The sequence below is a fragment of the Capra hircus genome, chromosome 25 (assembly GCF_001704415.2).
Source record: "Capra hircus breed San Clemente chromosome 25, ASM170441v1, whole genome shotgun sequence".
NCBI classification, from domain to species: domain Eukaryota; kingdom Metazoa; phylum Chordata; class Mammalia; order Artiodactyla; family Bovidae; genus Capra; species Capra hircus.
In genome coordinates, this window is record NC_030832.1 from 36,978,272 (window position 1) to 36,987,506 (window position 9,235).

General features: G+C 56.5%; 2 protein-coding genes across 2 annotated transcripts; one reads left to right on the plus strand and one right to left on the minus strand.

Moving 5' to 3' along the window:
- On the plus strand, window positions 1,474-3,267 carry PPP1R35 (protein phosphatase 1 regulatory subunit 35). Its single transcript, XM_018040731.1, has 4 exons — window positions 1,474-2,371; window positions 2,453-2,705; window positions 2,786-2,922; window positions 3,013-3,267. The coding sequence occupies exons 1-4, from the start codon at window positions 2,129-2,131 to the stop codon at window positions 3,184-3,186; spliced, it is 807 nt and encodes a 268-aa protein (XP_017896220.1). The 5' UTR covers window positions 1,474-2,128; the 3' UTR covers window positions 3,187-3,267.
- MEPCE (methylphosphate capping enzyme) lies at window positions 3,854-8,542 on the minus strand. Its single transcript, XM_013974943.2, has 4 exons — window positions 6,270-8,542; window positions 4,854-5,072; window positions 4,570-4,696; window positions 3,854-4,451 (listed from the first exon to the last, which is right to left on the minus strand). The coding sequence occupies exons 1-4, from the start codon at window positions 7,932-7,934 to the stop codon at window positions 4,399-4,401; spliced, it is 2,064 nt and encodes a 687-aa protein (XP_013830397.2). The 5' UTR covers window positions 7,935-8,542; the 3' UTR covers window positions 3,854-4,398.

A 9,235-nucleotide genomic window follows, 5' to 3' on the forward strand; every position in this document is an offset into this window, starting at 1 on the left:
AGGGACCCACAGTGATTATCCCTCTGTGATCCCAGCACCAGGCCTCCCTCCCCAGTGCCTCCAGCGCTCCTCCTGTCTCCCACCACCCAGGCTTTCTCCTCCTGCCTTGGCCCTGGTTTCCCTTGGCAATGCTCTGGGGCCTGGAGAAGCCCTCAAAGGAAGGATGGTCCTTCATGGCCAAATCTTTCCCACCATAGAGCCTCCAATCCTACCCCCCTAGGAGTGGAGATGCTGTAAGGTATGGATGAGATCCTGGGAGATTGTGGTCTGAGCCTGAGGTGCAGCCCAGAACTTTTCTTCAGCTGTATTAGTTTTCCGGGGCTGCAGTAACAAATTGCCACCAACTTGGTGACCTGCAACAACAGAAATTCATTCTGCCAGTGTTCTGAGCACATTTAAGGTAGGCTAGGCTAAGCTATGATGGTCAGTAGGTTAGGTGTAATATATGCATTTTTGACATATTTATATCTCAAAATAACCCCCTCATAAGTGGAGGAAGATCTGCAGTAGGAATGGGCATACTTTCTTATTCCTGACTTTAGCTGGAAATCCTCTAGTTTCCCCATTGAGATCCTTGAAAACGTTTGTAAAATATGGGTAACTATCCATTCTATCTGATCTTCCACAGCATTTCTTGGGAAGATAATGAATAGGAAAACAAATTAAAAAATGGTACACAAACATTTCTGTTGACTGTTAACCCATTTTGGGAGAGCCTCAAAAGTCTTGAACGCAGACTACTCTTACCCAAGAAGAAACAGGCTCAGAGAACAGAGAGAGTCTACCTCAAGGAACATGAGGGAAGGAGGTGAGAACTCCCATCTGCCCTGCAGTCCAGGAGTCCAGGGTAAATCCCTGAGCCTTTTTTTTTTAAATGGTACTCAACATAGATCTTTATTTTTTATGTAGATGAATATTTTTTAAAGTATTTAATTGGCGGCTAATTACAATATTGTAGTGGTTTTCACCATACATTGACATGAATCCTGGGTGTACATGTGTTCCCCATCCTGAACCCCCCCTCTCACCTCCCTCCCCATCCCTCAGGGTCATCTCAGTGCACCAGCCCTAAGCACCCTATCTCATGCATTGAACCTGGACTGACAATCTGTTTCACACATGGTAATATACATATTTCAATGCTATTCTCTCAAATCGTCCCACCCTCGCCTTCTCCCACAGAGTCCATAAGTTTATTCTTTATATCTGTGTCTCTTTCGCTGTCTTGCATATAGGATCATCGTTATCATCTTTCTAAATTCCATATATATGCATTAATATACTGTACTGGTGTTTTTCTTTCTGACTTACTTCGGTCTGTATAATAGGCTCCAGTTTCATCCACCTCATTAGAACTGATTCAAATGCATTCTTTTAAATACCTGAGTAATATTCCATTGTGTGTATGTACCACAGCTTGCTTATCTATTTGTCTACCGATGGACATCTAGGTTGCTTCCATGTCCTGGCTATTGTAAACAGTGGTGCGATGAACATTGGGGTATAGTGTCTCTTTCAACTTATAGATGAATATTTTAGCGGACCTTCGAAGAGGAAAAAGTCACAAAGGGCCATTCACCCAGGCCACCACCTAGGAAGGACCCTGGCTGGAGTCAGCGAGCCACGCCCTCACTCACACTGGGTCTGGTCAGAGTAGGGAGGCGATGGAACACCCGGAGATGCCGTGGAGGCACGGAGTAGGGAGGTCCAGTGCAAGGGCGCTGGGCCGTTAATTATAGGTGTTCCACTTAGCGCCCTGGCAGGGAGGACTGACACAGTCCGGATTCCAGCAGAAGCCAGGTGGTGACGACTGGACAGGGCGAGGAGTCTGTAACTCGTTTCGAAATGGAAAGGGCCCTAATGAGGACCCTTAGGGCTTCCGCGGGTTTGCGCTCTAAATCCCTGGCCTGGGGGGCGGGGCGAGGTGGTGCAGGCGGAAGCCCGTTGGGAGGCGAGGGAGGAGGCAACGGAAATGACGCTTAGGCGCACCAATAGGGCGGGTCAGGAGTTGGTCTCCCCGCCCCCTTGGGTAGGGGCTGACGGTTTCCGGTAGCGGCGTCTGAGAGGGCGGGGGAGAAGAGGTGGCGGTTCCGTGACCCTTACCCCGCACCCCTGCAGACGCCGGAAGATGATGGTCTACGATGAGTCACAGCTGGAGTCGGTGGGAGGGGGAGAGGCCGTGGCGGTCCCAGGGCCACCCCCAGAACCCCGCGCTCCCGAGCCCGGAGCCCCGGTGCCGGAGCCTGGCCTGGACCTGAGCCTGAGCCTGAGCCCGCGGTCCGATAGTCCCGGACGCGGAAGGCCCAACTGCAGCCCTGGACGGCGGAAGGGGCGGGCGGACCGGCGGGGCGGGGCCCGCAAGGGGCGGCAGGTGAGCGCGGGGAAAACTTGGCCGCCAGCTCGCTGACGAGCCCCCGGCTCACCCCTTCACCGCCCCGTTCTCTGCTCCCAGGTCCGCTTCCTCCTGGCGCCGCCTTCCCCGGTCCGGTCTGAGCCGCCGGCGGCCGCCGCCTCATCGAGCGAGAAGCCCGAGGCGCCGCAGGACTTGGGGGCGCCGGTGCAGCAGAGTAGCCTGGCCCTGAGCCTTGAGCTGCAGGCCGCAAGGGCCGCAGCCGGGGGCCAGTTCGATGCCGCGAAGGCCGTGGAAGAACAGCTGAGAAAGTCGTTCCAGACCCGCTGCGGCCTGGAGGAGAGCGTGACCGAGGGTGAGGGGGACAGGCGGCCGGCCGGGCGCGGGAGCGGGGGTGCGCGGCGCCGCTCACCTCCGCCCCTCCTGCGGTCTCAGGGCTGAACGTGCCGCGCTCCAGGCGGCTCTTCCGAGATCTGGTGAGTCTGCAGGTGCCGGAGGAACAGGTTCTGAACGCCGCGCTGAGGGAGAAACTGGCGCTCCTGCCGCCGCAGGCCCGAGCCCCACCTCCAAAGGTGAGGCATCTGGGCTGTCACCCCTACCGCTCCCCCCCCCCCCGCCCCCAAATGCCAGGGATTCAGCTCCCTTTGTTTGTGCTCCAACAGGAGCCACCTGGCCCAGGGCCAGACATGACCATATTGTGTGATCCGGAAACATTATTTTATGAATCTCCACACCTGACCCTGGAAGGTCTGCCCCCACTCCGGCTTCAACTCCGGCCCCGCCCTTCAGAAGATACCTTCCTTATGCATCGGACGCTGAGGCGATGGGAAGCGTAGACCTGGGGGCTCCCTGGATTGCTAGTTTGTATTTTTTGGTGTTGAAACTATTTATCAGAATAAAGTGGTTTTGCTAATAAATGGGACTCTTTTTTGGGAGCCTTAACATGCGGTCAAGACTCAGGTTGGAAGCGGTCAGAAAGTCGTTTTGGCCTCCTTTTAAAGAAACTTGGTAGTGATGAGAAGCAGAGCAGGCAGGTTCTTGCTAAGTCGTGTCCGACTCTGGTCCTAGAACTGCCTTCCTCTGGTTCCACTTCCTCCCTGGTTAACTCTTCCAAAGTCAGCCTGTTCCCAAAGCTTCCACAAAACAAATTTTGTCAGTGGGTTTTTTGGGGGGAAGGTAGATGGGTTCTTCAAAATTCACATTATACCCCCTTTTCCTGGCTTAGGGTTCTCTCTACAATTAAGTGTAAATGGCAACCCACTCCAGTCGCCTTGCCTGAAAAATCTCAAGCACAGAGGAGCCTGGTGGGCTACAGTCTGGAGGGCAGCAAAGAGTGGGACACAACCGAGCACACGTGTAGAGGGCTCACTGGCATCCAACAATCTTCCCAACCGCTGAAAAGTGTTCTCTTCCGTAAGACTCCAGTTTGGGCAGAGAGGAAGCCCAGGTTCTACCAGGAGCCACCATCTATGCCCCCTCAAACTACAGTGTGCCAAACACAGGTGTGGGGGCCGCTGCCCTAAACATCAAGTTTATTGTGCTGTTCTCACATTCGGAACCCAACCACCTCTCCCAGTGGGGGACAGCAGAGGGAAGGATTTTCACAGTACCTGCATGCCTCCCCACCGACATCCCCCTCTTAATCTTCAGCCCATCTATCCATGGTCTGTTGAAACGCAGCTCAGGACAAGGGCCGAGGAGAAAAGAGTCTCTCTCCTTGGGAGAACAGGAGGAAGAGGCCAGAGAACTTGATACCCCCCAACTCCCATGCCCTAGGAAATTAGAGGGCGGCAAACAGTCCATGCCATCCAGCCCAGTGGGCTGGGGGAGAGGAAGATGATGGTTCCAGCACAGCTGGGCTTGCTGCTTAGGTGCCAGAGGTGTAGGGAAGAGGCTGGGGCAGCAACACAGGAAAAGCTTTCTCTGCAGATCCAGGAGAGGAAACTATTTTTGGAGCCAGAAAGGAAAGACCTTGAGATACTTTCCTCTCCCCCTAGATCCTTTGGAGCAGCAGGCAGCTTCTTCACACTTTCTGTTCAGGGGGCCACTTAGTGGCTGGGGGATTGGGCCTTGTGGAACAGGTACACAGGACGCTGGAAACCTGAGGGAAGAGTGTGCACTCAGTAGGGGCTGACGGGGCCTACAGACCCCAACACCGGTCTGCACCCTGCTTCAGCACTGGCCTCCCTTCCTCCCCAGACAAAAGAAGCCAGCCTTACCTCTGGAGGTGTTGTTGGGTGTGGCCACGAGCTCATAGCTGGAGAAGCCCACCTCTGGGGATGTCAGGTAGGAACTGAACTGCTCTGGCTTCAGCTGAATTCGAAAGTAGTTCTTGTAGATTCTTTCCTAGGGAGAAAGGTAAGGGACCACTTCAGCTTACTGCCTTCTTGGCTAGTGAAGGTAGGCCCACTTGGGGGGCCCTTTTCACCTTCATCAGAAAGTCTCTCTGCTTCCTTGCCTCAACTAAAGGACTGCCCCAGTTTCCACAGAAACCCGCACTCACTGTGAGAGTCTTTCTCCGGCCGTAGGAAGACCAAGGCTGGGGCTCCAGGACTAGGATGCCCCCAGGACGTAGGTGCCGATAAATCCGGCGAAACATGCGCTTCAGTCCCTCGTCTCCCCAGTTGAGATGCACCCACTTGGTGAGGCTGAGGCAGAGCACCACATCATACTCAGGTTTCTGGGCCTCCACCAGCTCGTCTCGATCCAGCACATAGTTACCCTGAGGGCGAGAATTGGGGGTGAGGATGAGAGGTGAAAAAGAACCACCGCCCCTTCTCAACCCACTGTGCAGCCCCACTTGAGTTCTTGGCCAGGCTTCTGACACTCCTCAAAACAACTCCCAAATGGTGCCCTCTTTGAGTCTCATTTTCTTGCTCTGCATTGGTGGTAAGCCAATCAAACATAGAGGGAGCTTGAGTAATCTTAAATTGAGCAAATTATCCACAAGGCAGTCAAAGCTAAGTTCAAATTGCAGAGAAAGAATGCTGGGGTTCTCCGAGGATCCTGTCCAGTACTTATTCCCCACAGGCATTTAAGCTGAGAGATTCAATGTTCTGCAAAGGGGCCCAACTTAGGTTGAAAGGGAGACCTGTGGGTTCCTTCCCTAGGTGGAACTGTCAAAGTTTCAGGCCTATTCATTTTTTCCAGAGAAATGAAGACCTCCATCTCTCAGGAAACCTTCTAGATAATTAGCTCATTACCACCCCTCTGCAAAGTCCATTCTTCTGGATGTAACTGAATACACTGCCAACTATTCCTGTAGGTGGACTAACTGAAGCATTTTATGGGGACTGATGTGCAGTCAGGGGACAGATACTTAAGACTTGGTACTCTCCTGCACGGTTTCCCATCCCACCATCTAGGGTCAGTGTGGTGATGATCTAAGGCCAAATCGCTTGGGTTCCTGGCCACTGACAATCAACTCTGTGTGTAACACAAATGAGGTCCCTATCAAAGGACAGAACATAATTAGCCAGCCACTACCCTAATCCTCCGCCCCATCCCAAGACACTGAATGTCGGACACCCATCCCTTCAGGCACCTACAGAAGGCCGGAGAACAAGTTTTCATCTGGACCACATCCCCCAGTGAGTATGAGCAGCAGCCCCCAAAGGAAAGTGGATGGGTCTAGATTACAATACTGCCCAGGAGCAGAGCAAAAGGAACCTGCCCCTATCCTGGGGCTCGTCATGAGTAAGGACTCCAGGTACAGCCCCTGCCTTTCCAGGTTATAGGAGGGCAGATACACCAAAATGGAATCAATTGCAGATTCAGACCATTCTCTTGAGCACCTGGCTTCTCCAGGGAGGGGTGCATGCACAGGAACCCTCTGGGTCATAACCCTCCCTGCCATGTTCTCATTCACTCTCATCTTCATGCCTGACCCCTATTCCCAGGAGCCTGGGGACCCTCTTACCGTGACGAAGACAACGTTGTTGGGGAAGACCGCTGTGTCGGCTCCATCCAAGGGCACTTGGGGTGCAGCGATGGGACCGCGGCTGGCTGTCAGCGAGGCTGGGAAGTAGCTCCTTTTTCGGATGGCTGTGGTCCCTTCCTCACTCTCTGCTCCTGGGCTCCCCTCAGAAGTCTGGGGTGGCAGACGCAGTTCTTCAGACAGGTAGTGTCGGATGTTCTGGCGGGCTGAGTGGATGAGCTGGGCATCGATATCCAGGCCCACCATGCGGGATGGGCCCCACTTACAGGCAATGCTCAGGGTCAGGTGGCCCACATTGCAGCCCAGATCGAGGACGTCCCGACCCCGAAACCACTCAGGCTTCAATACCCGAAGGCGCCCATCCTCACAGGAAGGATTGCGGTACCCATAGTACTTGCAATAATTCCCATATTGGAACTTGCACTGTTGCTTTTTGAAGGTTGCAGCAGGTAGTGGCTGGAGGTGGTGGCGCCCTCCCCCAGTCCCTCTGCCCTTTTCCTTGGATCCCTGGCCTCCACCCCGAGCTCCTGCCTCTGACTTGCTGGAAGTCCTGCGTCGTTTGCGATGTCGTGAGGAGGAAGACGGGGGTGCAGAGGTAACTGAGGCAGCTGGAGGGGCTGAAAGGGAGCCTGAGGGACCCTGGAGGGCAGATGGAAGGGGAGACACGACCTCATCCCTGCAGTTGATGGCTGTGTTGAGTTCATAGGGTTGGGGGGCGTCCCGGTTCTGGCCCCCATGCTGCTGCGTGGTGCCCTCCCCGTGGAGTGAGGAAGTGAGGGGGGCTGTGGGCAGCGCGGAGTGGCTATCATTCCCTCCCGTTGCCTGCTGCTGCTGGTGGTGGTGCTGTCCCCGGTGTCTATGCCGCTTCCGACCAGTCTTGAGTGGCGAAGCAAGGACAACTTGGGCCTCATCAGTGCAAGTATTGAGACTGAGAGGGTCTGTAATATCTTTGGGGATGAGGATCTCCACTGGATCTCGCCCCTTGGCCGGAAGCGGGGATGACTTAGGGGTCTCCGCATTGAGTGCACGGCTCACTTCCTCATCCAGGAGACTATTCAGGTTCAGGGGATCAAAGATATTGCCCCCCAGGAGGAAGTTGGAGGGTAAGACAGAGTCACAGTCCGAATTAACCCGCCTGCGTCTCTTGAAGGCCGGATGTTTGAAGCCTCCACCACCTCCCCCTACATGACAGCTATTTCTCCTCTTGCCCCCACCTCCCCCTGGGGGCCGGTGGGGCTGATAGCCATTCCGGGGTCGAGGAGGAGGAGGGGGGCCCAGTTCTGTTCCGCCTCCTCCCCGTCGCTCCTCCCCCACGTCCGGGGGAGCGGCTCGCCCGTGCGGATCCGACAAGCAGGCCTCCCCGTGTGACTGCGCCTGGGGGCCGCCCCCTCGTTGCTGCTGCTGCGACTGACCGCCTCGAGGGGTGGATGCAGCCCCGGGGCTCTCCTTGCCGGCCATAGAGGCCGGGGATCCCGCCGAGTGAGCGCGCGGGCCCGGCGCACGCTGCGTCCCGCCGCGGAGCTCCCCGGAGGCGGCCTCTCGGTGCGGTTGCACCGTGGGGCCGCCCCCTCCGCCCGACTCATCTTTGAGCGGCGGCGGTGGGGCCGGCACCAGAAACGGCTCCTTCTCCGCCGCCATCTCGATCATTTCCTCCCCTTATTCCGTTCCAGTCGAGGGCAACCAGGGGGGCACCGGGGGCTTAACCCCCCTTCCTAGACCACGCTCCCTTCCCCCCGCCTCCTTCCCCGAATGCGCGCGCAGTGCTGCTCGTCTCCCCTGGTCTCGCGCCCAAGCGCCTCCCCGGAAAGCTCGCCCCACTCGCCCGCGAGACCAAAACAAGATGCCCGCGAGACCCGAACAACTCGAGGACTCAACCGCGCGTGCGCCGACCCCTTTCTCCTCTACCACTACCGCTCCGGCGCGAGCGCGCACGGCTGGGGCGCGTTCCTCTCTCCCTGGAATCACGCATGCGCACTCTGCCACCACCCTGATTGCGCGCGCATCGGAGTACGAACCAACTTAACGGCTCCGGGAGTTTAAATATAGCCCTTCTCAGCCCGCCCCCCACCCGCAGAAGCCCACCACCCCAAACTGACACCCTACTTCCCTTCGCAGCTATGTCCGTCCCTACTGATATCCTTTTGTCTCTGCCGCGCGATCCCACCCACCGTAGGCGGGGGACGGGGAGCTGGTGTGAAAAGGTCTCCTTGACACCCGACCCTTGTTCCTGAGGAATGAGTCTCAGCGGTCTCCGCCCGGCTCTAAACCCAGCAACCTCCCCACCCCGCCTCCTTCCTCCCCCTAGCGAGCAGCGCCTGCGCACACCCTTTTGGGCTTGCGCGGGTAGATGCAGCACGTGCTGGAGATGACGCCCCGCCCTCCGTGCTAGGGGCGGGGACTGTTACGTTACTTCCTAGGGTTTGGAGCACGCAACATGCGTCAGCACGATTCGGAGGGCCGTGGCTAATGGGCAGGGCGGTCCTTATGAATTATTCATGACCCAGTTGCCCCCCCTGTGCCCACCTATTTAGAAAGGCTTCCGAGGGAGCGGAGGGGTGCACCTAAAAAGGAGAGGAGGGGAAGGAGCGGAGCATACTGACCGTCTTCCTACGAACTGTTCTCAGTATAACACGATAGATCATTTTAACTCATCCCCCCCCTGGAAAACAGTCTCTGCTGAACTGGAAAAAGAAAAAAAAAAGCACTAAAACAGGCGATGTTGTCTTAACTTCCTCTTCCCCCTAAACAGCCGAGTCGTTCTCTCGCTCCCCGATCGCGATCACCTGGGGACACCACGCCCTCCTCTCCGCCTCCACACCCACCTCCCGAACACCAACGCCTCCGCCCACCACCCGACGCCTGCGCACGAGCCCCCCCCCAGCCCGGAGACAAGCTATCCGACGCCCACTACAGCTGCCAATAGCAGTACACGCAGCACCGCCGCCCCC

Coding starts and splice junctions, on each gene's coding strand:
- PPP1R35 (XM_018040731.1), top strand. CDS start 2,129: ATGATGGTCTACGATGAGTCACAGCTGGAGTCGGTGGGAGGGGGAGAG. Junction 2,372..2,452: donor GGGCCCGCAAGGGGCGGCAG/GTGAGCGCGGGG, acceptor CTCTGCTCCCAG/GTCCGCTTCCTCCTGGCGCC. Junction 2,923..3,012: donor CCCGAGCCCCACCTCCAAAG/GTGAGGCATCTG, acceptor GTGCTCCAACAG/GAGCCACCTGGCCCAGGGCC.
- MEPCE (XM_013974943.2), bottom strand. CDS start 7,934: ATGATCGAGATGGCGGCGGAGAAGGAGCCGTTTCTGGTGCCGGCCCCA. Junction 5,073..6,269: donor ACAACGTTGTCTTCGTCACG/GTAAGAGGGTCC, acceptor TCTCGCCCTCAG/GGTAACTATGTGCTGGATCG. Junction 4,697..4,853: donor GCCGGAGAAAGACTCTCACA/GTGAGTGCGGGT, acceptor CTTTCTCCCTAG/GAAAGAATCTACAAGAACTA.